This window comes from Schistocerca piceifrons, chromosome 3 (assembly GCF_021461385.2).
Source record: "Schistocerca piceifrons isolate TAMUIC-IGC-003096 chromosome 3, iqSchPice1.1, whole genome shotgun sequence".
In the NCBI taxonomy this organism is placed as follows: domain Eukaryota; kingdom Metazoa; phylum Arthropoda; class Insecta; order Orthoptera; family Acrididae; genus Schistocerca; species Schistocerca piceifrons.
The window spans coordinates 948,324,626-948,352,402 of record NC_060140.1 but is presented as its reverse complement, the minus strand read 5'-3'; the positions used below and the strand labels follow the sequence as shown (position 1 = coordinate 948,352,402).

At 42.3% G+C, this 27,777-nt stretch overlaps 1 protein-coding gene across 1 annotated transcript in view; it reads right to left on the bottom strand.

The window, feature by feature from the left end:
• Positions 1-10,633: 10,633 nt before the first annotated feature.
• Positions 10,634-27,777, bottom strand: part of LOC124789256 (solute carrier family 22 member 1-like) — an 80,973-nt gene continuing 63,829 nt past the window's right edge. The window contains exons 5-7 of the mRNA XM_047256552.1: positions 25,901-26,122; positions 16,006-16,220; positions 10,634-10,764 (exon numbers count right to left, since the gene is read on the bottom strand). Coding sequence (XP_047112508.1) covers positions 10,634-10,764; positions 16,006-16,220; positions 25,901-26,122 — 568 coding nt within the window. The remainder of the gene's footprint in view (positions 10,765-16,005; positions 16,221-25,900; positions 26,123-27,777) is intronic.

The window sequence follows — 27,777 nt, the reverse complement described above, 5'->3', positions numbered from 1 at the left end:
TTGTAAAATTGTTAAAAGGGGACGTTTCAATGTCTATTCTACGTGCAGCTCACCACAGACTGAGTATTTCTCCCGCCAGTTTGCAGATGGGTGAGTGAGGGAGTGGGGAGGGGGTGGAGAGGGGAGGGGGAGAGGGGGTGGGGTTAGGTTAGTGGAGGTAGCTCAGGTGACCTGCCGGCCGGAGTGGTCGAGCGGTTCTAGGCGCTTCAGTTTGGAACCGCGCGACCGCTATGGACGCAGCTTCGAATCCTGCCTCAGGCATGGATGTGTGTGATGTCCTTAGGATAGTTAGGTTTAAGTAGTTCTAAGTTCTAGGGGACTGATGACCTAAGATATTAAGTCCCATAGTGCTCAGATCCGTTTCAGCCATTCAGTTGACCTATTTTCTCACCAAAATTTTTATTTCGCACCATGACGTCAATCTGACGTTTGCCATATCCATGATCGCCGTCTTGGATCCGCCATCTTGAATAAATCTGGCAACAATCCAGCGTTGGGGGACGTCGTCGTTATCCCCCTGCTGGCGAGGTACCAAGGAGAAATCTCCGTAAGTTAAAACCAACAAATCTTCAGGTAACTGATTTTTTTGTCTTAAAAACAAATCACAGTGTAAATATCTTTAGTTACACAACATTGATGATGCTTTACCTCAATAAAGCAAAATGGATCTGGTGAAAGAAAAAAAAGACCGCATTTTCTTGTCGTTGTAACGACAGAACGAACCAGTTACACATCAGATTTTTCTGAACTTACAGTGAATATGCAGTTCCAAATTTCATTATGTGAGCTGTAAGTCCAAGCAGTTTTAATTATAATTATAATTCTGTGAAATACTATTATAGCACTGTGTGTTTGTATTAGAAGTAGTTGAAGTAGAAACACTAAAATAGCGATTGTGTTGGTGGCAGCAACAACATCACCTTAGGCATGAGTTACATGTGCCCAAACAATAAACACAGAAAAATGTTGGACAGCGATGCTGTACACTAATGTTCAATTTGTTAACATCATATGAACAACTTATGAGTGCCCATTGTATAATACAGAAGCAGTTCCGAATAACTGTCAGAGAGCTGGTAAACATCGGAAAGCCAAAAAGTTGTTTACAAGTATTCAGTCAGGCTCATTTGGAAGTATTGTGTTAACAATTATGGCAGGAAAAATATTAGCTGGTAATGACACACCATATGCATCATGAGGGCGACAGAAAATGAAGTGTCTGGGAGGTGCAGAGATCAGCCTTCTACGCAATTTGTGTGTTACTGTAAAAGTAAGATGATTTGGAAATAATAGAATTAACCGGTGGTTCTTTCTTATTATATGCATAGATTTCGAAGTTTTGCCAATAGACATTGATAAATCTCAGTATGTACCCATATGAACTGGTAAAACCGTATTATTTAAAATATCAGCTTACCAGTTTATTGAAATAGTTTGTATTTATTGTAAATTTATGTATTTTATACATCCTTGCATTCCAATGTGATGATAGTGAGCAATATTCCACATCAGTGAAAATGTTGTAAAAAATTTAACCTTGTGAATGTTAATTTTTGTTACAATAAGGTTGATTATCATGGCAGTTCGAATTACATAATATGGAAGACGATTTACACAAGCATTATTTAGTTGAACACTTTTTTAAGCAATTGCATTGTTTGAACTCTTGTCCTCCAACAAAACATTGTTTAGCAACCACTTGCTGTGGACTGATTTCTTCTCTTGCTACTTCTTCGACGTTGATAAAATTTTCCTTGCACAATGTAAATTGATTCCTAGTGTACAATGACATCAGTTTACCAGCTTGGTACCAAGTTGATAAAATTCGTCATCCTGAATATTTATCACTACTGCTATTGTAGATTTTGCATCAGTTTTTGCTCCGTCTACATCCGGTGCTTTAATTCACACATTCTGTCCAACTGAAGGTTTTGGAACTTTGTTACAAGAGGCTCCATTCATTTTCTTTGCCTCCAATTGAAGACCTTCTTTGGCAGCTTCTCGGATCCGTTTCACTTTATTTACACAGTTGGAAGTTGTCAGTGTCTCGTCACAACCATCAGCTGGTGCCGGTGGCTCGTTGTTAACTGTCGTCAAATCCTATGTATCTGGTGCTCCCTCACCTGTTACAGCCACACTTTCTGCCTATGTTCTTTGTGTTCCTGTACTTGATTCATTGGCCTGAGTTCGTTGGCCTTCATTTTCAATTTCCTGTTAGTCAGTAGAAGTGGTATTTAACATTCTTTCCAAGCCTTCTTCCATGTTTATATTCTTTTATTAAACCACGTGGAACAACTGTGGTCGCAATGCTCAATTTCACTGGAACCTCAAACATGGCTTCATGGTGAACATCTGATCCCTTCATGATAAGCCCTATTTTTCATAACCTGCACAAAACATAGCACTTCACACCATTCTGAAGTTTCATTTGTTTATATCCAAGTAGATAAAATATTTTCGATTTCTAGATTTACTCTTTCGACCGATCCCTGGGACTGACTGTGCCTCAGATTCCCATGGACTATCTTCATATCACTCCACATGCCACGTAAACTTTCAGTGACTTGGTTACAAAAATCTCTACCATTATCAAAGTGAAGGATACTTGGGGCCCCAAAGGTGGTAAAAATATCCAAAAGATGATTTGCAAGTTCATCAGCTCTTTCCGAAGTTAGTGCGTGGAGGATAACAGTTTTTTTCAAATGATCTTGGTATACAAGTATGAACTTCGACTTACCATCTGGATTTGCCTGCATGTCGATTAAGGCAATTTGGCATCGAATTAATTTCACTGTGTATGATGGGTTTCACTGCAAAACCCCTTTTCAGTGTTTTTTACTTTTCTTGACATGGTTCACATAATCTCAAATAAGTAACAATTGATTCAGTAGTCACATTCTTGTACATACGATTCAGTTCTACAATCACCCGTGTTCGGCCGCCGTGGTCTGCAGCAATGTTTGTCTCATGTACTCGTCAAACAGTTCAGCAAAACGAACGTGATAATGAATTTCTTCTTTACCAGTAGACACCGGTGCTATGACTTTCTCTTCACCTCCAAAGATCAGAACATCACATCGCTTCAAACGTCTGTAGTGTACATATTTTTTATTGGAAACGATTTTTGCATTTTTTACCTCATTTAAGAGAATACTATATTGCTCAGCAGCTACATAAAAATTGTTGTCCTTCTTCTTACTCACTGATTAAAAGTTCGTAAAATCTATTACGCATAACATCACTTATTCTGACGCAAAGCTGGAGAAGGAACACCACTAAAATGAGTCGCAAACATGACCGTACGCACGATGCTCGACACTGGCTGAAACTACGCAGCAGTTATTGCACTGAGAACTCATAACTGCCAACAAAGAAACATATCTGAACACAAAATTGGCAGCAATGAAACTCGTTTGAATCTGCACAACGGAGGCGGGAGTCTTCGATCCAGCTTTTACCAGTTTGCAATGGTAAATCCTAAAATTTACCAATGTCTCTTGGTAAATGTTCGAAATCTATAGATATAATGAAAAATTTCGTACTTTTACATGCCGTGATGGTAAATCTTTTCACCAGTAAATTCTAGGATTTGACAATTATCTTTCATTTACAGTAACATGTGTATTACACTTCGTCGAAATTCATGAAATGTTTAAAACATACCATTATCTTGCACAATAAACGCCGAACGAAGAACGGCGGGCCACAGTGATCACAAAGGTTCGCACCGTCAAGATCGAAGGTGAACTCCTTGAGAGTTACAAACGTTGAGCTAGGTACTCACACTTACAGAATTCAAGCAACATCATATTGGTGTCACGGGATGATGAGATTTGACGGAATGTGATGGCATGCAACCCAATATGAAACTGTGGTCTTGGAGCTTATTGAGAAAGTGGCTAGCCTTTAAAGCGCAGCTGCAAACCGTGCGATAATATGCTTTGTAGGTACGAAACAAACAAACATCCAGAGGCTGAATTTGTCCAGTGGTTCCTGGTGGTATGAACCGCAATGTCACACACTTTTCAGGAGGGATAGTTTGCTCTAAAGGAGTACAAGCAGCCCGGGAATCGAGCAAAAGCAAGTCATTTTGAGCAGCTGTTGGCCAAAGTAGTGCTCGTACCATAGCTGTAGTTCTCTTAAGCCCGTTTTCTCACTTTTAATGGCTGAGACGTAAATATTCACTATTGCCCTTGCAAGATCAGGCACGCAAGAAAAGAATCGTAGGGGACAGAACACTTCAGCTCCTCGCAGAACAGTAGATAACTTTCCAGCCAGTTTACCCTCCACATTAACAGTGGGCATAATTGTGGATGAAAGTTCTAAGGCACTGATGTTATTTGATCTTGATACAGCTCTCTTGATACCTCTAATTTCCAAGATTGTTTTTATTTGCGTATCCTCCTCAAATCCCGCTTAGTCGTTGTTGAAAACAAATTCCTTGCTGGACGAAGAAAATTTGTTTACCTCATCTACAAATTTTCTGACCGATTCCGCAGTTTTCTGTACATCGTCATCATGATGCTTTGCTTGAAATTTTGTCATCTTACATCTTCCAGTTCTGTAGCACTGTTTGAAGTTATATAAGCATCAACCTGCCTTCCTTTAAATCGCCGTAATGAATGTATCACGCAATTTGATGTGCATATTGTGGTACGTCGCTAACATGCACATCCTCTACATTGTATCGAGCATCCTTGAAACGCTCAAACACCAGTTTTTGTAACAAGTGCCCCTTGACCTCCATTGAATTCCCCCCCCCCCCCCCCCCGATAGCTGAGCGGTCAGCGTGTGACGGATTGCCGTCCTACGAGCCCGGGTTCGATTCTCGGATGGGTGAGGGATTTTCCCCATGCAGGGACTGGGAGTTGTGTTGTCTTCATCATCATTTCATCCCCATCCGGCATGCAGGTCGCCCAATGTGGCGTCGAATGTAGTAAGACCTGCACCAAGGCGGCTGGACCTGCCCCGCAAGGGGCCTCCCGGCCAATGACGCCAAACGCTCATTTCCATATTTTACCTCCTTGAATATCCATAGTTTTTCTTATGCTCTAAACGGTCAGACTGTGGACCTATTCGAAATCAGTTCATAGTTGTTCTTTATTGCGCTGTCGACGATCTTCCATCTACGTAATTATGCTCGCTACCCGCTCCGTGGGCAACAGTTAAGTTCACTGGAGACGGGATATGTGGCTCCGTGGATGGTGAACACTCCTCATGTGTATTTTCCGCAAGGTCGAGCATATACGACACCACACGTTCCACTGACTCATCTTGCAAATACGCTAATATTTCAGCTGCCTCTTCCATCTCACTGTGTAAAATTCACAGGGTTCCTTTCCGACGAAATGTCAACTTCGGAAACTGTTGTGGTAGATATAACGCAATGTTTCCTTTGTTTATCATTGCCATTGTTCTGCTTTGTATGAACACCACTAGCACTATAGCACTGTTGCGAGTTACTCGTCGCCTAAGCAGCTCAACTACGCCCCATAGCCTCATGCTGTGCTCACCATTCAATACCTGCAGTCCCGCTCCGTGTTGTCATTAGCAACCAGTATTGTGCTTGCGTGGTAGACAATACGTGGGAAGTCGAACGCCGTAAACATTATTGGCCAATTGCGACCTCGAACTCAAGGGGTTCCTTGTCACACTTCAAACAGAAAACCTCTCAGTGATATACGACGCCTCTCTTGTAGCCCCTGTCAGTGTACACTGCTGGCCATTAAAATTGCTACACCAAGAAGAAATGCAGATGATAAACAGGTATTCATTGGACAAATATATTATACTAGAACTGACATGTGATTACATTTTCACGCAATTTGGGTGCATAGATCCTGAGAAATCAGTACTCAGAACAACCAACTCTGGCCGTAATAACGGTCTTGATACACCTGCACATTGAGTCAAACAGAGCTTGGATGGCGTGTACAGGTACAGCTGCCCATGCAGCTTCAACACGATACCACAGTTCATCAACAGTAGTGACAGGCGTATTGTGACGAGCCAGTTGCTCGGCCACCATTGACCAGACGTTTTCAGTTGGTGAGATATTTGGAGAATGTGCTGGCCAGGGCAGCAGTCGAACATTTTCTGTATCCAGAAAGGCCCGTACAGGACCTGCAACATGCGGTCGTGCATTATCCTACTGAAATGTAGGATTTCGCTGGGATAGAATGAAGGGTACAACCACGGGTCGTAACACATCTGAAATGTAACGTCCACTGTTCAAAGTGCCGTCAATGCGAACAAGAGGTGACCGAGACGTGTAACCAATGGCACCCCATACCATCACGCCGGCTGATACGCCAGTATGGCGGTGACGAATAGACGCTTCCAATGTGCGTTCACCACTATGTCTCCAAACACGGATGCGACCATCATGATGCTGTAAACACAACCTAGATTCATCCGAAAAAATGACGTTTCGCCATTCGTGCCGTTCGTTGCTGAGTACACCATCGCAGGAGCTCCTGTCTGTGATGCAGCGTCAAGGGTAACCGCAGCCATGGTCTCCGAGCTGATAGTCGTCCATGCTGTTGCAAACGTCGTCTAACTGTTCGTGCATATGGTTGTTGTCTTGCAAACGTCCCCATCTGTTGACTCAGGGATCGAGACGTGGCTGCACGATCCGTTATAGCCATGCGGATAAGATACCTGTCATCTCGACTGCTAGTGATACGAGGCTTTTGGGATCCAGCACGGCGTACCGATTTACCCTCCTGAACCCACCGATTCCATACTGTGCTAACAGTCATTGGATCTCGACCAACGCGAGCAGCAATGTCTCGATACGATAAACCGCTATCGCGATAGGCTACAATCCGACCTTTATCAAAGTCGGAAACGTGATGGTACGCATTTCTCCTCCTTACACGAGGCATCACAACAACGTTCCACCAGGCAACGCCGATCAACTGCTGTTTCTGTATGAGAAATCGGTTGGAAACTTTTCTCATGTCAGCACGTTGTAGGTGTCGCCACCGGCACGAACCTTGTGTGAATGCTCTGAAAAGCTAATCATTTGCATATCACAGCATCTTCTTCCCGTCGGCTAAATTTCGCGTCTGTCGCACGTCATCGTCGTGGTGTAACAATTTTAATGGCCAGTAGTGTATATTCTTGAGGCTCTCCCTAACTTTCTCGTGTTTACCCTAAGATTCCGTGGTGAAACGTGCCATTCTTCGTTTGAACTTTCCTACTTCATCTGTTAATCCAGCCTGGTAAGGTTCCTAGACTGATGGATGATACTCGAGGACCGCTCTCACAAGTCTTTTATACGCCACTTCTTTCGTGGATGAATTACATTTTCTTAATATCCCTCCAATGAATCTCAGCCTGACATTGGGTTTTCCTATAGTTAATTTTATGCGGTCATTGCACTTGACGCCGTTCTGGATGGTTACTTCTACAATCTTACTGTCACTGTTTCGAGTTGTTTGTTACCAATACCGCAATCGTACAGTCCAGTACGTTGTATTTATTTGCACTACCGCTCAAAAGTTTTCAGTCAACTGCCACAACTACAGATTTGTGCTTAAAAGAGGAAATTTGTTTTGAATATTCTTCATACACCCATTTGAAAATAGAACAAGTGTAAACATGTAAAAACTAAGTGCGTCTGTTGTGTATCTGACTGGCTGTTCGCACAGAGGGGCGTTGATGGGTATCCACAACAACTCTGACGTGCCATTAGCTAAGACGTTTCTATTTCTTCAGCTCTCTGTGAAGCAATCACTTTCCATTGGTTTACAGTACATTGTGTTCATCTAGCGGTGTGTTTGTATGCACTGATAAGGTTCATACCCTATTAGGTGAAACTGGGAGGGAAGCAGGCGAATGGCATCGCAAAATGTGCTGTAATTGTAGCTCTGCATCTGGAGGCAGTTCTAACGAGATAATAGCTACAAAGTTTGGCGTAGCCCGATTTACAGTGGTGTGTACTCTGCAGTGGTTGAAGCAAACTGCAGCCAGTGCAATTGTTTCGCGATCGGGAAGACCCCGAGTAACATCGTACAGGGAAGATCAGCTCACATGTGTACAGAGTAAACGTCAATGGACTCTTACCGAACCTAAAACTTGTGAGGGAGTAAAGTATGTATGCGAGCAGTTCCAACCCCTCTCTTAACAGTGTAACGCCGTCTTCGTGAAGAACGTTCAAAGGGATGCATAGCGGCCAAACGACCTTTATTAAGGAAACAAAACAAGGCACAGTTATTGCAATGAGCACGGCAACATAATGATTGGAGCGTGCAGCAATGGTCCAAGGTGTTACTCGCGGACGAATCTAAGTGAGAATTACTTTACAGCCGTCGTCGAACGACTGTTCTCCGACTTCGTGGAGAACTAGTGATGAGCAGTGTGTGACACCAAAGGTGAGTCATGATGGAGTGTTGGTCATGGTGTGGGCGTGTTTTGTAGGTGATTAGGTCGGTGATCTAGTGAGAATTAAGGAAACATTAACGAAGGAAGGATAGCGCATGATTCTGGTCAACAATGCAGTTCTATCTGGCAAGGGAGTTACTGGTCGCGGGTTTGTTCTGCAACATGACAATGCTCGCAAACATGCTTCAAAATTGTGCAGAGGGTATGTCAATAGAAAAGGGATATTTGGGAAATATGACTTGGCCAAGTCAGTCGCCTGACTTAAATCCCACTGAAGTCTTACGGAATGAACTCCGTGGAGCGGTCAGAAACTAAGGTCATTTAATTTTGAAGATGTGTACAATTATTTACAGGAGTTTAGTGCAGAAATATCTTCAAAAACAGTACAAAATCTTATCTCCAGAATGGCAAAAGTTTGTGCAGCTGTTCTGAGAGAAAGGATAGACACTGAGAAAAGGCTAAAAATCTAAACCATGTTGTATTATTTTTAACGACAGAACGAGAATATATGTTTTTAGTTGGAACAGAAGTATGGGACTGTGAGTTCGCCTTGAAGCAAAACACTTTTGTTATTTACTTATCAACTCCCAAACTATTTTTAGCGACAATATCGCCATCATCAATAGGTTCTTTGATTCTAAAACATGCAAAAATAATATACTTATAAACCTTGTGAAACATTACTACATGTGTTCTGTTTGGTTCTAAATACTGTTTCAGTGAATAATATTTACTTTGTGCGATATGTTTATATATTGGAATAAAGTATATAGTTTTTATTATGGGCGGTCGAAAACTTTTTACCAATAGTTTAGTTTCAGAATAAATTCCAGTCCATGCACCATTAGTCTATGCTATGCGGGTTCTGGGTTCCAGTTTTGCTATAGACAACAGCACCATCTGCAGACAGATTCAAAGAGGTTCCTATGTTGTCCTCTAAAACATTTCTACACATTTTAAGTAGTAATGGCTCTATAACACTAGGTATTCCAGAAATTACTTTTCCATTTAGGTCGATTTTGTCCTCTTAAGAACCATTTGCTGAGTACTACGTGCAAGTCTTGAATCAGGTTCACGAGAAGACATTGCGGAAATATATAGAGTGCCTTGTACAAGTCAGTGAAATGGCATCACCATAGACACTCTGGATTTCATGACGGAACAGAGTGAGCTGTGTCTCGCAAGATGTCCGCTTACGGAGTACTCGTTCATTTTTAAACAGGAGATTTTTCTGCTCCATAAACGTCCAAATTCGCAAGAGTGAAACATGCTGCAACAGACTGACCTCAACAATATAGACCTACAAATTTCTCGTGATCGTTTTTTCCAGAGTGGAGGGAGGGTAATTTTATTTGAAGTTTGGTTATAAGCTAGCTTTTGATCGGTTACGAGAGATATTCTTGAAAGATAATATTCCAGACGGAATGAACATGCGCCAACGGTAATTTCACACATCGTTAAGAATGCTGTGTACCATTCCAGTTCTTGTACTCTTGTACAACTTTTTAAACTTGTCTCTCTTACACAGCAAATTTTCCAGATATGATTCGCTTCGAGTGGGTAGTTACTCATCTTACGACAGATCGACATTTCATGAATCATACTTACAGTATGAGGTTAGGGGTGTTCTGAGACATCAATCACAGGAAAAACATTATCAGCCTCTACTTTTGCACGACATGCTGGGTATCACAATGTACCAGACAGAACCGATGGACGAGCTTTCAAACTGAGTAACATTCAGTTTAAGAGAACTAAAGGCAGAACTAAGTTTCAACTTCTGCGGCATTTTAGCTGTTGTAACCTCTGGCAACTGAAGTGACATTCCACGTTCGAGGTCAATGAGTTCTTCTGACAGTACAGTTCTGCTGTTCTTGCTTCTCTACTGACCACACAATACTCCCCACCTCGTTTAACACTGGATCGTCTGTCTCTCTGGATATCTAGTGGTCAATTTCGCATTACAGACGGGTGTCGCGATAGTTCAGGTAGTGTCCGTCGGAGGAACTAACATTGTACTTGGTGCTTCTTCGATCGTGTGCTCTCAAAATTCTGACAGTACATCTCTGTATGATCCAAAATACCTCCGTTGCAGCATCTGCGACTGAACTTGGATGAGCAACTTTGTAATAGATCAATAGTGCTTTTTTCCGGCTACTGATGTGTTACACCTAACATTTCACGTACCATCAACGCCAAATAGGGCAGAGCAGACATGGCAACCCCGGCGACAGCCCATTCGACACTAGGTTGCGATCTGGCGTAGACATGTGGGGTGCACCTCGATGCTCTGCAGGTTGGTCATGCTCATGTTGGCAGTGGTGCTGAACTGCATCAGCAAGGTCCCCATCACGACGGGTGCGCCCTCGAAGTGTGCTGTGCAGAAAGAGAATTTTTGTACATTCAGTTCTGAGAAAGAGACTCTAAGAGGTCCGTGAATATGGAATTTATTGCTAGCGCACTCGAGCAGATGCAACTTCGATTGAATGTCCACGCGCTGCCTGCGATATGTAAGCTACAATAGAATCGCAGACCAGAGAGTAGTGTCGACAACAGTACGAGTAGTAGCTCGCAGTCGTGAAGAGCGATGGCGTTGCCTGGGCGATGTGAAACCAAGTATTACTATTCATAGCCGCGCGCATATGTGATTTGTAACAATTGATTTTGCACTATTGTCATATCAAGTACCACGTACATGTTTTTAAAAAAATCTTTTAATAATAATCTTTCTTATAAAAATAACTTTTGACCATCATTAATCTGAATTTAAAGATACACTCCTGGAAATTGAAATAAGAACACCGTGAATTCATTGTCCCAGGAAGGGGAAACTTTATTGACACATTCCTGGGGTCAGATACATCACATGATCACACTGACAGAACCACAGGCACATAGACACAGGCAACAGAGCATGCACAATGTCGGCACTAGTACAGTGTATATCCACCTTTCGCAGCAATGCAGGCTGCTATTCTCCCATGGAGACGATCGTAGAGATGCTGGATGTAGTCCTGTGGAACGGCTTGCCATGCCATTTCCACCTGGCGCCTCAGTTGGACCAGCGTTCGTGCTGGACGTGCAGACCGCGTGAGACGCCGCTTCATCCAGTCCCAAACATGCTCAATGGGGGACAGATCCGGAGATCTTGCTGGCCAGGGTAGTTGACTTACACCTTCTAGAGCACGTTGGGTGGCACAGGATACATGCGGACGTGCATTGTCCTGTTGGAACAGCAAGTTCCCTTGCCGGTCTAGGAATGGTAGAACGATGGGTTCGATGACGGTTTGGATGTACCGTGCACTATTCAGTGTCCCCTCGACGATCACCAGTGGTGTACGGCCAGTGTAGGAGATCGCTCCCCACACCATGATGCCGGGTGTTGGCCCTGTGTGCCTCGGTCGTATGCAGTCCTGATTGTGGCGCTCACCTGCACGGCGCCAAACACGCATACGACCATCATTGGCACCAAGGCAGAAGCGACTCTCATCGCTGAAGACGACACGTCTCCATTCGTCCCTCCATTCACGCCTGTCGCGACACCACTGGAGGCGGGCTGCACGATGTTGGGGCGTGAGCGGAAGACGGCCTAACGGTGTGCGGGACCATAGCCCAGCTTCATGGAGACGGTTGCGAATGGTCCTCGCCGATACCCCAGGAGCAACAGTGTCCCTAATTTGCTGGGAAGTGGCGGTGCGGTCCCCTACGGCACTGCGTAGGATCCTACGGTCTTGGCGTGCATCCGTGCGTCGCTGCTGTCCGGTCCCAGGTCGACGGGCACGTGCACCTTCCGCCGACCACTGGCCACAACATCGATGTACTGTGGAGACCTCACGCCCCACGTGTTGAGCAATTCGGCGGTACGTCCACCCGGCCTCCCGCATGCCCACTATACGCCCTCGCTCACAGTCCGTCAACTGCACATACGGTTCACGTCCACGCTGTCGCGGTATGCTACCAGTGTTAAAGACTGCGATGGAGCTCCGTATGCCACGGCAAACTGGCTGACACTGACGGCGGCGGTGCACAAATGCTGCGCAGCTAGCGCCATTCGACGGCCAACACCGCGGTTCCTGGTGTGTCCGCTGTGCCGTGCGTGTGATCATTGCTTGTACAGCCCTCTCGCAGTGTCCGGAGCAAGTATGGTGGGACTGACACACCGGTGGCAATGTGTTCTTTTTTCCATTTCCAGGAGTGTATTACTAATTCTCTTGTCCATGGTCATCCCGACTATCGTAAATAAAAATCAGTTGTTTCTTTTTACACATGAAAAATCTAGCGGCCAGCATTACACTGGGCTGTGCCAGAAAAATTTCTTATAGGAGCAGATATATACGCGTTGTTCGGCGACTTCATTGAGGTAAGAATTTTCAATTTAGTCAGTGTGATCTTCCAGGGCCATAACGCAGCACTGCTGATGTCCAAAATTTACCAGTTTAAATTCACAGTCAGTTAATTATTGAAAGGTTACATGTGAGCCACAATATTTTTTTTTTTTTTTTTTTTTTTTTTTTTTTTTTTTTTTTTTTTTTTTTTTTTTTTTTTTGAGAAGGTAGTCACATTTTATTACTCCGAGGTTACAGAAGTAAACTGTTGGGAGGTTACGAGAACGATAGACCATAGAAGGCTGTGAGAAGACGTCGGCCAACACCATGCTGAAAAATATACTCAAGCTGTAATTCATGACATATGCAAATCTTCTTGACCCTTTATTTTACTTTCTTGCAGTTTGTGATGTATGTTCATAATGTAATGAAAAGAATTGAAATGTGATCATTACAGATTTGTCAAACAAATTTCCAATTTAAGATTCCACAGTTTGTCAAATGGTTGCATTCCTTTGTTGTTTTAATAGATCCCATCTTAAGTGAATTTGTTTGAAATTCCCCAAATATTATTTTTACATTTACATTATATTGTGTCTCTGTTATTGGCAGTCATAGTGTCATACTTTGAAGGAGACTGTTTCCTATTAAACTTAAAATTAAAGCAGATGTACCATTTCACTTCTTCTCCATTTTTACTTCAACTATTTTCACTTTTGCTAAGTGAAACTGTGGTGTCACCGCCAGACACCACACTTGATAGGTGGTAGCCTTTTAAATCGGCCGTGGTCCGCTAGTACACGACGGACCCGCGTGTCGCCACTATCAGTGATAGCAGACCGAGCGCCGCCACACGGCAGGTGTAGAGAGACTTACTAGCACTCGCCCCAGTTGTACAGCCGACGTTGCTAGCCATGGTTCACCGAGAATTACGCTCTCAATTGCCGAGACGATAGTTAGCATAGCCTTCAGCTCAGTCAATTGCTACGACCTAGCAAGGCGCCATTAACAGTATATTGCATGTATCTAAAGAGTCTAACTTGTATCGCCAAGAGCGATGTACACCAATGATGGATTAAAGTTAAGTATTCCAGCAGCTACGTACTTTTCTTTATAGCATTCATTACGTATCCTGTTTCAGACCTCACGCCAGCCTACGTGAGTTTAAGCGCGTGCCTTTCGGTTACCCGTCACTGTGGACTGGCTGTCTTGTCAGTCCACTACAGAAACTAAGTTATTTAATGCTACCAAGAGCTCCAAATTCTGAGCTAAAAAGAAATAATTACCTTAAAATAAAATAATATTGTGTTCATTGAACTAGGTAATTAATTTATAAGTATAAAACGTATAAATTTGTTATATTTGTATTTCAACGTATCATGAAGTTCAAAACTTGTAATAACATTGACTGGAAGGTACTATCTTTAAATGTATTTTTGACAAGTGTTAATACAATGTGAAGAAATAAACCTATGATCGAATGATGTAGGAATAACATATATTCTGCATAGATTCTAAAGCATTTTCAGTATTAAAAATAGGTACAAAGGAACGAATTATAACATTTAGTTCTTGTAATTTTATTGTGTGGTTCTCCCACATTTGATCGCAATTTTTTGTTTCAGCACACACAGCGAGAATGAGCCTCTATAAATGTAATGGCTTAGCATGATGTAATACACAATGGATATTTTGCATCTTTTAAACATAAATTATCTTTACACTTCTATTAATTAAAGTGTATTCTAAAATAAAATAGGTTCCAACGTTGAGAAGTTAGCTGAGAAAATTTATTACTTTCGAGTATGTATCTCAATGATTGTCATAGCAAGTTGGATGTGGTAGTCGTTATTTTCAAGCAGATGCATATTACGTGAAAGTTTAATGCTATATGTGAGCATTTATCCTTGGTTATAAACAAACCAGTGCTTAACTCGTAAAGTAGAATAACTGTTGTTCATCTCATGAAATAGAATTTCTTACTGTTTCTTAAACAACCATTTTATGTATGGTTATAATAAGCATCCTCAGCAGCTTACAATAGAAGTAACTCTAAATTATTCGTTTTTGTACATTTTCTCAGCAAGGATTTTTGGGTTGAACCCATGGTTCTGGGATTCACTTTAATTATAAGCTGAGGATGGTCTCCACTTTTAATACTGGTTAGATTTTGCAGCTACATATTGTGCTCACGTCAAACAGTTACTTTCACAAATGCCATGTTCCCCTGATAATGGACAAGAAAATTATAGGGCTGATTATGGTAAATGATGGTGTTAATTCAAATAAATCGTATTAATGAGTTTTATTACAAAAAGATTTCGTTTCATGTACAAGAATATCTGTGTGCACAACAGCAGGCAACAAGCAGAAATTGTAAAGCACTAAGACTAACATCTAGCACCACAAAATGGCCTTTTTCGATAACTGATATGTTTTTACTTTTATTTTATGGCCTTATGGTTGTTCTCAACAAAGTGGCTGAATATTGACATAGCGATTACTTGCACTTGCAATTTAGATCACTGTTGATCATATTGTCGGCATTTCTGCCGTTCTATTCGTGCTGATTAAATTTATGGATTAGCTGTAGAACTGCACACTGCATTTATCAGCATATCTGAGTATTTATTGTGTCCATTTAAGGCAGTATATCGTTTTCTCACTTGTTGTATTGTATCCTGCCCCCTCCATCCCCTAAAGATCTGCTATCCCATTCATGATCAACCCAATTACTCACAATGAATTATTCCTCTTAATAGGAAACTAAGTGCATTACTCTTTGCTGAGAGCAGAATAGTTTTCTCCACTACGCCATTATCTCAAGCAGGATGAAAGACTGGAGAAACCTTCCACCTCACCAAATTTGTGCAGGGGTTGGCATACTAAACCTTCGATTGTGCAACAGCGTACATTAATCATCACCACACGTTACTGTACTTGGCCATTTATAATTGAATTTTGTCAGTGTCTAACATGTCGCATTAGTTGTTGTGACAGTCTAAGAGCAGCAAAAAAGCGAACATTGTCTAAAAACAAAGGAATCTGTTCATTTCTCTCTCAGTTTTACCAACCTCCAATCTGTCAGTATCACTCCATCACAGTTTCTACACAAGATGGTTGTATGTTGGCTTTTCTCCACCTCTACTCACCTCATCGTTAACCCAGCTGGTTACCACGGCGGTCCTGTCTGAATGTTAGACCACTAACTAACTGTAATCTCTTACGATTTTCATCCAATTTTTAGATAAGATAGAGGCTAAATCAGCAGAGACACATGGACACAGCTCACCAGTGAACAGGCAGAAGATGAGAAGACAGGCCAGTGCGGCCAAGAGTGCACTGGCTGCACTGGGCCAGCGGCGACCGAACCTCGCTCCAAAGTAGTTCACCACGTAGAAGGCAGCGAAAATGGCCGCCCCTTGAGCCACTATCCCCAGGAAAGGGTTCGCACTCAGTTGGCTCACCGCTATCACTGGTGAGAACATAGTCAGCAGGTACACCGACCTAGTAACAACCAGAAATGCGCACATTATACCCACTAACAAGTATCAACATGCACAGACTCCTTTAAATGGACTTATGACACATTCTTTAATGTAACGTCTGGTTAAAAATTGTCATTAAGCTATCTTTGTATAAAAATTGAACTTAAATATGCGATTTTACCATCATCATACAAAGAAAATTGGGAAGCTTGTACGCGACAAAAGAGATGGGACATGCACGCTGTTGTATCCCAGATGCAGGTCCAGGTGTAGTATGACAGACAGATAGCCAGAATGAGATTTTCACTCTGCAGCGGAATGTGCGCTGATATGAAACTTCCTGGCAGACTAAAACTGTGTGTCGGACCGAGACTCGAACTCTGGACCTTTGCCTTTGCGGGCAAGTGCTCTACCACTTGGGCTACCCAAGCACGACTTACGCTCCGTCCTCACAGCTTTACTTCTGCCAGTCCCTCGTCTCCTACCTTCCAAACTTTACAGAAGCTCTCCTGCTCAGTTGGTAGAGCAGTTACCCGCGAAAAGGAAAGGTCCCTAGTTTGAGTCTCGGTTCGGCATACAATTTTAATCAGCCAGGAAGTTTCATATCAGCGCATACTCCGCTGCAGAGTCAAAATAACATTCTGAATTGTTCGTAATTGTAATTCCTAGGTATTTAGTTGAATTTACGAGCTTAAGAATTGACTGATTTATCGTGAAACTGAACTTTAACAGATTTGTTTTAGCACTCACTCGGATGACCTCACACTTTTCATTATTTAGGGTCAATTTCGAATTTTCGTACCACACAGATATCTTTTCCAAAGCGTTTTGAAATCTGTTCTGATCTTCTTTACTAGACGATAAACGACTGCATGATCTGCAGGCAACCTAAGGCGGCTGATCAAATTCTCCTAAATCGTTTATACAGGGTGATTCACGAAGATATGCGAATATTTTAGTATGTTATTCTACAAGTAAAACTAGAGAAATAAGTTCATTTAACATACATCCGCAAATGTTTAGTTACGAAGTTACGGCTAATAAAAGATTTTGCCTGAAATTTAGCAACTTCGCTAACATGAAGCCATCACAAAACTGTACGGCGTTAAAGTGAAGCACGTGTATGTGCAGTTGGTTTCCAGAACCTCCAGCGAAGCAAAGACATAATTTCGTAAAATTTTTCATTCGTTATCTACTTGGCCCAATTTATTTTTTAAATTGCACACAATTGCACAAAGTTTTCAACAGGAGTTATAGAGAATAAAATTTTTGTACTGCTGCCAGGGCAATGTTGAACTGCATCCATAATCTCCTCAACATCGTCTTCAGGTATCGAGAGCTCGTACTGATTATGAACGCTAGGCAGAGAACCTGTCTGCCATAACATTCGAAAGACTCCGCTAATGGTTCGTGAATTCGGAATCCTCGCAGTTGGATAACGTACGCGATATTCGTTAACTGCAGCCTTAGCATTACCATCACATTTGCCATAAATAAACACCATAGCCGCGTATTCCTCCGTCGTAAATTTGAAAGGCATCCCTATTTCATAAATAATCTGCAAACTACTACAGTTACTGTGTAGTTTCCCTTAAATACACTGTTGTTATGATGCTCTTTCACTGAAAAATGCAGAAAACTAACTCGTTTCAAGGTTATTAAAAGAAAAATAAGTCACTGACGGTTGCTAACAATGACATAAACGTTTCTTTATTGTTAATGGAAAGTAAACAAATTTACTTGTATAACAATCTTTGCTTCTATGGATACTCTGGAAAACTAATGCAGATACACGTCTGGGATGTGTTTTATTAGATTCACCAGATCAATGACAACAAAATAAATGGAAATCGTGCTTTACTTTAATCTCGTACAGTTTTGCGATGGCTTCATATTATCGAAGTTGCTAATTTTCAGGCAAAATCTTTGATTAGCCGTAACTCCTTAAACATTTGCGGATCTATGTTTATATGAACCGCGGGACTGCTACGGTCGCAGGTTCGAATCCTGCCTCGGGCATGGATGTGTGTGATGTCCTTAGGTTAGCTAGGTTTAAGTAGTTCTAAGTTCTAGAGGACTGATGACCTTAGATGTTAAGTCCCATAGTGCTCAGAGCCATTTTTATGTTTATATGAACTTTTTTCTTTAGTTTTACTTGTAGAATAACATATTAAAATATTTGCATATCTTCTTGAATCTCCATGTATAGAAGAGGAACAGTATAGGGCCTATAACACTACGTTGGGGAACGTCAGAAATCGATGACTTAGTTATTACTAAACTGCGACCTCTCGGACAGGAAATCACGAATGCAGTCACAGAACTGAGACGGTATTCCATAAGCACGCAGTTTGATTACAAGCCGCTTGTGAGCTACAGTGTCAGAAGCCTTCTGGAAAACTAGAAATACGGAATCGACTTGAAATCCCTTGTCAATAGCTTTCAACACTTCGTGTGAGTAAAGAGGTGCTGGGGTGCTTTTAGGTGTGGAGGCACACTAGCAAGGTTATAAAATGGATGAAGACAGAGTACTCCATCTCATTCGTTGCTCAGTCATGCCTCATTCCATCCTCGTTCGTTTCTCATGGCTTATTCGTCCTGTGTTAATGGGAACGTTGGCGTGACGGAGTGCAGCCGTGCTACGAACAGCTTGCTAACCTCCATACCTTTTCAGTTAGACTTGTAGAATTCAGCTTTGCTTTTAATTTCATCACATCATGAGAATATGCTATAGACGGACGTCAGAGTTTATGCCACGCGCGCCTGGCGTCGATCCTACGAGTTGCTGTCGAAAAGGTGGTAAAATGGAAATGTCGTGTGGCTAGGTCCTCCCGTCGGGTAGACCGTTCGCCTGGTGCAGGTCTTTCGATTTGACGCCGCTTCGGCGACCTGCGCGTCGATGGGGATGAAATGATGATGATTATGACAACTCAACACCCAGTCCCTGAACGGAGAAAATTTCCGACCCACCCGGGAATCGAACCCGGGCCCTTAGGATTGACAGTCTGTCACGCTGACCACTCAGCTACCGGGGCGGACGAAAAGGTTGTGAGTGCTACGGTCTATGGAGGTCCTGAAAGGAATCTCTAGAATTCTCACGGCTACTTTATTCCCTCTGCATGTTGTTTACCCCCTAGTGCATTTGAAATTCGAGCCTTTTCTTTGTTTCCTACAAATGCAAGGTAGGCAGCTTTATCTGCTTCCATCTTGTCATTCCATTTTAAAATGCAATAAGCGAACTTGTCTGTTTCTTTAAAACTTTTTCAGTTCAAATATTTTCGGGTGCGCAACAGGGTACTTTCATTGACAACGCAGCATTGTGGATTAGTGGCTCCCATAATTGAAACACTGCCTCAAATTTCATTTGTGTTGAAGAATATATCTAAGTTTCTTAACTGTTACCTACCCGTAATTCCAGCCCGTAACCGTGCAACCTCTCCCAATACATTTGTACAGCACGCTTTGGCATAAACACTCGCAGTACGACGAGAATTCCAACGCTTCCAGAGTTATGGAAGTAAGAAATTATTTACCTGAGAGTTGGTCAGGAAGCGATAGTTAAGAAAAGACTAAACACCCGTCTTGCAACTTCATTTTCAGGTGACTCATCGACGTGTTAAGGCACATGAAAATTCCAGTAGTCTTAGTAGGAAGGTATGTATGAACGATGTGTGGGTATCACTTTTGCAGAATGGCAAAAGGCACAAGCTGCTGAAGTGGACAGCCAGCTATTTGCAGCGCAACCACTGTACACTGGGCGTGAAAAGTCGTATGTAAAGAAACAAAACTCGGACCTTGTATTGTGGTACCAGTCACGCGTGGAATGAAGTGTATAAAGGAAGCGCATAATTTTGTGATGGCCGGACGCTGAGTCTGTACAACAACAAGGTGACGTATAGCCCAACACTACTGGTGGTGGACACACAGATAGGACGTGTTGCAGTATGTGACGAACTGTGTACCATGCATACGTCAGGCCGACTGCTGTCATCAGAGTATTCTGTTGCGGAGACGTTAGTTACGGACTAAGGTACTATATTCAAGTTCGAATTAATAAAACATCTTGGTCATTAATTACGAACGGCATCAATTATGGACAAGCGTTGAACACCAACAAGTAAACTGCAGAACATGACAAATTTCTTATTGTTCTATGGACCTGACATAACGATAGGGAAGATGCTGAGTAATAATGTCACAATAATTACTTGGATACTGTGGTACCTTACGCAGAAGCGGCGTACATTTCGAAGGCACACGAGTGCATGAAGTTCTTGGCATACTAGATAGCTGAACCGGAAGATATCATCACCATTTGAGGAAGCTGTAGGAGATAAAAATGGAGCATGAGTGCGTAATTTTACGGAAACCATTTCTTTCATCCAGGAAGGGAAAACGAAAAGGAGATTTATGCCCGTTACCAGGGCCAGCAGCAAGTAAAAGTTGCAGCATCCTACTCGTAACACAGTTGCCCACATTGATCTTACTCGAACCTTTCGCGACACGCCAGTCTTTACCAACTGTACAGGTTTCGATCTCTAACTGCTAAGGGGGAAGGTGGGGGGGGGGAGGGGGGGCGAAGGAGAGGGGAGTGGGGAGGAAGAAGGAAGAAGTGGGATGGCAAGGAGTATGACGTTTCCACTTCTGTGTATCTACCAAGATCGAGAAATAGACTGGTGTAAAGGAGATAGGAGGGTGACAGGTGTTTCCCTTGTTTGGGTAACAATGGCGCGAAAGTTGGCCGGAAGGAGCGTCGCGATACAGGTGATGCTACGCCTCTGCAGCCACGGATGGATGGACTCCCCGAGGGTGTGACTTCAGTTTGGAACCGCACGACCGCTACGGTTGCAGGTTCGAATCCTGCCTCGGGCATCGATGTGTGTGATGTCCTTATGTTGGTTAGATTTGAGTAGTTCTAAGTTCCAAGGGACTGATGACCTCAGATATTAAATCCCATAGTGCTCAGAAACATTTGAATCGTTACCTCACGTATATTTCAGCTACTTGATTTCTCGAGTTCATAACCGTTTTTTGTAAATACATGTCTTGATGAATTTTGTCAGTAATTACTGTTTATGAAAATGTAAGGGTCTAGTGAAGCAGGGGATACAACCCGTCGGCTTTGACCAATGACGTTGTGGCGACGTCATTTATCCACTGCGCCAAAAACAGCGGGTGAAAGCTGCAGCTGATAGATATTTATCTTTGCCGTAGTCGGCTTGGTTACGAGTTGTTTATTCTTGTGAGTTTTTGATCTGTGCTTGGAAAATAAAATGTTTTCTCATCTCATGAAAAAGCTGTTACTTCATTAAATATAAAGGCTCCCATAACGTCTTACATTATTCGTAGATAATAATGTCTTAACTTTCGGCCATAGATAATGAAACAGTTCTGTGTTCCGGATAAGCGCTATCACTGTACATTAAAATAATTGAATGTGATTTTAAAAGAGATCGCTACATATTGCTCAAAATATTCTTGGTGTGCATTTATTTAAATAATTGTTTGTTTGCAGTTCATTCCGTACTTAATTTCATTCTTAGTGATATTGAGGTAATTTGGAATTTTAGTTTCTCATTTTAGGACAATTTTTAGTATCTCATTTTCGTTAGTAGTTATTGATTTATCCGTTCCGATGAACATAGATGATTTGAGAGAACCTATGGGCGTAGACATGTTGGCCACGATTTGTTTTTTACAAATGTGTGGTCTCATTGCCGAGTATGTTCGATGTCGTGAGTGCGGCGAACATATGCGCCTCACAAGTCTATCTCGTCGCCGTACTCACGACTTATTCGTATGGCGCTACAGGAAAGATCGGTTGTGGCGGTCCATTAGACGAGGGACGTGGTTAGAAAAATCTAAGCTCGCCTTGAGAGACATTATGAAAATCACGTACTGATGGTGTTTGAGATATCCTGTGTGGCTGTGTGTCCATGAATGTTGTGTGAGTAAGCGTACAGTTGTGGATTGGTACTCTTTTTGCAGGGAATACGCGAGATATAGGGGGCCGTGTGTTATGGTCGAAAATGACGAGTCGCATTTTGGCAAAAGGAAGTACAACAGGGGGGAACCTCTGGTCGGATTATGGGTTTGGGGGGGGGGGGGCGGCTGTAGATTCAGGTCAAGAATGTGACGATGTGGTGTTTAAAGTAGTACCGGAACCCGTATGTTAGCTAATTTCACATTAGGATGGGGGTGGGGTGAATGTGTGTGTGTGTGTGTGTGTGTGTGTGTGTGTGTGTGTCTGTGAGTGTTTTCGTAATGTTTTGCTTGTTGTATATGTGGGTATGTGATTTTTGTTGCCGGCCGAAGTGGCCGCGCGGTACTGGCGCTGCAGTCTGGATCCGCGTCACCGCTACGGTCGCAGGTTCGAATCCCGCCTCGGGCATGGATGTGTGTGATGTCCTTAGGTTAGCTAGGATTAACTAGTTCTAAGTTCTAGGGGACTAATGACCTTAGCAGTTGAGGCCCAGAGTGCTCAGAGCCATTTGAACCATTTTTATTTTTTATTTTTGTTGACGTTTTTTGAGGCGAGCCGAGCTTCGGTTCTTTTAAGAAGTTCCCGTCTGGTAAGTTCAGTTTTCTATTTCTTTCTTTTACTGCATTTGACTGTTTTGAGTTATTTCATTCTTTTATTGCGCCATTACGTATGTTTTCGTGTACTCCACTACGTAATGGAAATTTCGCAGCTGTCGCTTTTCTTTCGTTTCCCAGCACTTGTATCAGTACAGATTTTTCCGGATCTGTGCTAGCAATATTAAAGGCGAAAGGCCCGACACAACTAAAATTTGTATCCCGTCCTTCAGTTGACCTTTACACTGACACTACCTATTCGAAAAGAACGACGTATGTAGCACTGATGAGGTTTACCTATGTATGTCAACTGGAAGAGCAGGATACAAATGTTGTGTATAGCTATACAGCTCAACTAAAGAATGGGATACTATTGTCACTGCTGAATATCAAAACTGTAACTTTCAGTCGATACTATTAGCATCAAAGGCGAAAAAAAACTGTACCTCATAGTGAAGTACGGGATACAAATTGTGTGTGTGTCGTCTTATTGCCTCTTCGTGTAGTTCAACTGAGGTACAGGCTGCAAATGTAACGTACGTCCATTTCCACGTTTTCGTTAGCAGTGTACGTATATATAGGTCAACGGAAGTACGGGGTACAAATATTATGGACGTAGCTCGTTCTGCCATCGGTAGAACTCATATCTACGTAACGACAGACTGTTAGTGATAGCGGAGGCGAAAGAAACAACACATGTAAAATTTGTATCCCGTGCTTCAGTTGACCAATATAGTTCAACTGATCAACATAATTAATGCTAATGAAAACGAAGAAATCGACGTACGCTAAACTTGTATCCGGTACTGCAGTTAACCAATACAATTCGAATGAGGTTCGAGATACAACCCATATATATGTGACGTGAGGTACGAATTCTATGCGACCAGTATTTCCATCCATTTTTCCCCTTCATTTTCCACAGAAATAATACGATACAAACACGCGATATCCTTAACGTGAAAATACTACTTGCCTTGATATATGTCAACTATATTACTCGTCTGTCGTATTCCTTTGTTTCTGAACAGTCTTGTCAGCTCTTTCATCTGTGTAATACATGCTCTCTGGCCAATTCTGACGTCATTGGTCACAGCCGACGGGTTGTATCCCCTGCTTCCTGCTTCACTAGACCCAAATGTAATGTACTTTGATAGGACAAGTGAGAATTATTCATGTCAAATCACTGTAGTAAATACGTTGGCCACGTCAGGGAAGTTTTTATTGAATAAACCATAGAGAATATCTTCAGTGTAAAAATAACATCGTTGGCGAGAGTGCGTGCAGTCGTAGAGTTGAAGGCAGAGAATTAGTTGCAAAGCATCTGTAGTGTGGAACAGACGCATGTGTTGGTGTGTAAATACCAGAGTGTTCTGCGTAAAAATGTTGTAATGTGTGGCCATGCAAATTATAAGCGTATCTGCAAGTATGTGGGCAAAGCACATAGTCGCAAGAAGATTTTGGAAGTAATGAAGAATATTGCGTGGCCGAAATTAATTAAAGCTACTCGATAATCAAGAAGAGCCTGTTGCCAATAATAGATCTCATGATAAGCACTACTTCGAGACACAAGCAATGCATCGCAAAGTAAGATCCTGCCAGTATATTGTAGTTGTGTAATCTTAGTAACTTTTGGGAACATTTTACTGTGTTTAGTCAAAGAACAAATTTGTCTGGATGAACTTTACTTACGCGACACATTAACCATCAGCAAGATGCTATGCTTTCACCGTAAATTCCGAGAAAGTCGCAAGTGAAACAAATGGTCAAAATAAGCCAACTGTAAACGAATTTGTAGTTCATTTTCAACTTGTTATAAAAGGCAGTAGTAACTACAGCTTCTAATATACTATTGCACTACTACTGCAGACAGTCAGCTCAAATTAAAAGTGATTTAAAATTAAATTCGTATTCTATGATAGAAGTATGCTGGCTTTCATGTGGTCAAAGTAGTTTTAAAATTGTGTGTTGTGTTTTGTAAATGATATTAATGTTCGTAGGTTACACACATTGGTAGTGAAAAATAGTTGTTGCAGTGAATGAAAGTTTTTGCGGCATCTATTTGAAAAGCAGTCAGGTGCATAATAACAAGGAAAGAATAATAATCAGTTTTTGTCACGATTAAGCATTTTTTCAGACAGTGTTATCGTAATGTAACAGTTACATAATACAGTATAGTTTCCATAAAGAGTAGCTAGTCATTAGTTATGGTTCGTGATCATTATGGTAACTGAGGTCATTGCATTCCATATTAACGTCTTTTGTCTTCATGTCACACGTGTCTTTTACATGTAAGCAAGCGCTCGTGGATTTTGTCGAGGTACTGCTTCGTCTTTGCCACACGATATTCACATCGTGTCGAAGTCATTACAGTCATTTACTAAAATTAACTTTCGCTCGTTTTTGGTGCTGGCGACCATTTTATTCTTCAGTTCAGATTCATTAAATTCTTTCAGATCATATTTTAGCATTCTGAATTACGACTAACTAGAGAGAGATTTTAATTTAGGCTATTACCATTTTTTTACATTTCGATAGTTGTTGTACGTTGTAGGAAACACTCATGCGATAGCGATCAGGTTGTAACTATCCGTGTTATACCGGTAACTGCTGATCCTTGGATTCGATACTTTGTTTCCACTTATAGCGGAATCTTAGGCATACGTGTCGCAGTTAAAATGTTACAGACATGTAAAGTATAACTAGTTATAAGCTGGCACAGCTCTTATATACTGAGCAAGGCCGCCGGCGCAGTCGTCTGCTGCGCTACACACTGTCTGTGCGACAGTGGTCGCACCACGGCATTGCCAACCGTACTGCTGTACGGAGGCATCAATCAATAAATGATGTGCAGTTAGCTCTTGACGTTCCTAATTCCACGCCCGCCACAGTACAGGAAGAAACATCCCACATGCAGCACTGGAGTTGGAAGTTGTCACCCGGTGACACAAAAGTTTTCAGTCATTTTTGATTGCAAGGAAATGAGGAAGGTTTCATGTGTTTCAGGACACCACAGCACTCCCCTTGAAGCAGCAAATTGGAAAGACTGCAGATAATGTGTGCTAGTCATTAGCTGCTAGGTTTTAGTAGAATAGAGGAGTCAGAAAGTTATTTGGTAAGCACCTGGCAACGATGAGGATTACTGTGTTCCTGAAGACGTTCCAGCTGGAAAAGATGCAGAGGAAGCCCCTCCTGTCTGTCTTGCTGTTGCCCACGGTCTGGATCACCTGCAAGGCGAACGGCGGCACCGTGGAGCCGTTGGTGGCTGCTATGCGACGCAGAACAGCCAGCGCCTCCTGCTCGCGACCCCTGCACGCCAGCCAGCGTGGAGACTCGGGGAACCAACTGTCACCAAAAAAATACAAGTCTCCTGTAAGTACTAATCACAGTAGTCGTTGTAGTTGTAGTAGAATATTGGTCCACTTATCAGCTTTACAACAATATTAGAGCTGCTAGCTTAATATAAAGAGAAAACCGAATGAAAACTTAACTTATACATTTGGACATTTGAACGGTTACATTTCGGGCTTAACGATAATTTATCGATTGTGTACAATGGTCTTTAGTATTTTAGTATGTTCATACACGAAACAAAGTGAGCTTAATATGGAAACTAATGTTCTGTTATTTGTTCATATCTCATCTCTACACACACACACACACACACACACACACACACACACACACACACACACATATATATATATATATATATATATGGTGGTCCACTGATAAAGACCGGGCCAAATATCTCACGAAATAAGCGTCAAACGAGAAAACCACAAACAACCAAACTCGTCTAGCTTGAAGGGGGAAACCAGATGCCGCTATGGTTGGCCCGATAGATGGCGCTGCCGTAGGTCGAACGGATATCAACTGCGTTTTTTTAAAAATAGGAACCCCCATTTTTATTACATATTCGTGTAGTACATAAAGAAATATGAATGTTTCAGTTGGACCACTTTTTTCGCTTTGTGATAGATGGCGCTGTAATTGTCGCAAACGTATAACTACGTGGTATCACGTAACATTCCGCCAGTGCGGACGGTATTTGCTTCGTGATACATTACCCGTGTTACAATGGACCGTTTACCAATTGCGGAAAAGGTCGATATCGTGTTGATGTATAGCTATTGTGATCAAAATGTCCAACGGGCGTGAGCTATGTATGTTGCTCGGTATCCTGGACGACATCATCCAAGTGTCCGGACCGTTCGCCGAATAGTTCCGTTATTTAAGGAAGCTGGAAGCGTTCAGCCACATGTGAAACGTCAACCACGACCTGCAACAAATGATGATGCCCAAGTAGGTGTTTTAGCTGCTGTCACGGCTAATCTGCACATCAGTAGCAGATAAATTGCGCGAGAATCGGGAATCTCAAACACGTCGGTGTTGACAATGCTACATCAACATCGATTTCACCAGGAATTCCATGGCGACGACTTTGAACGTCGTGTACAGTTCTGCCACTGGGCACAAGAGAAATTACGGGACGATGACAGATTTTTTGCACGCCTTCTATTTAGCAACGAAGCGTCATTCACCAACAGTGGTAACGTAAATCGTAATATGCACTATTGGGCAACAGAAAATCAACGATGACAGCGACCTTGGCGGGTCAGTGTATGGTGCGGCGTTATGGGAGGAAGGATAATTGGCCCCCATTTTATGGAAGACAATCTAAATGGTGCAACGAATGCTGATTTCCTATGTAATGGACTACCGATGTTACTACAAGATGTTTCACTGCATGACAGAATGGCGATGTACATCCAACATGATGGATGTCAGGCACATAGCTCGCGTGCGGTTGAAGCGGTATTGAATAGCACATTTCATGACAGGTGGATTGGTCGTCGAAGCACCATACCATGGCCCGCACGTTCACCGAATCTGACGTTTTTCTGTGGGGAAAGTTGAAGGATATTTGCCATTGTGAACCACCGACAACGCCTGACAACATGCGTCAGCGCAATGTCAATGCATGTGCGAACATTACG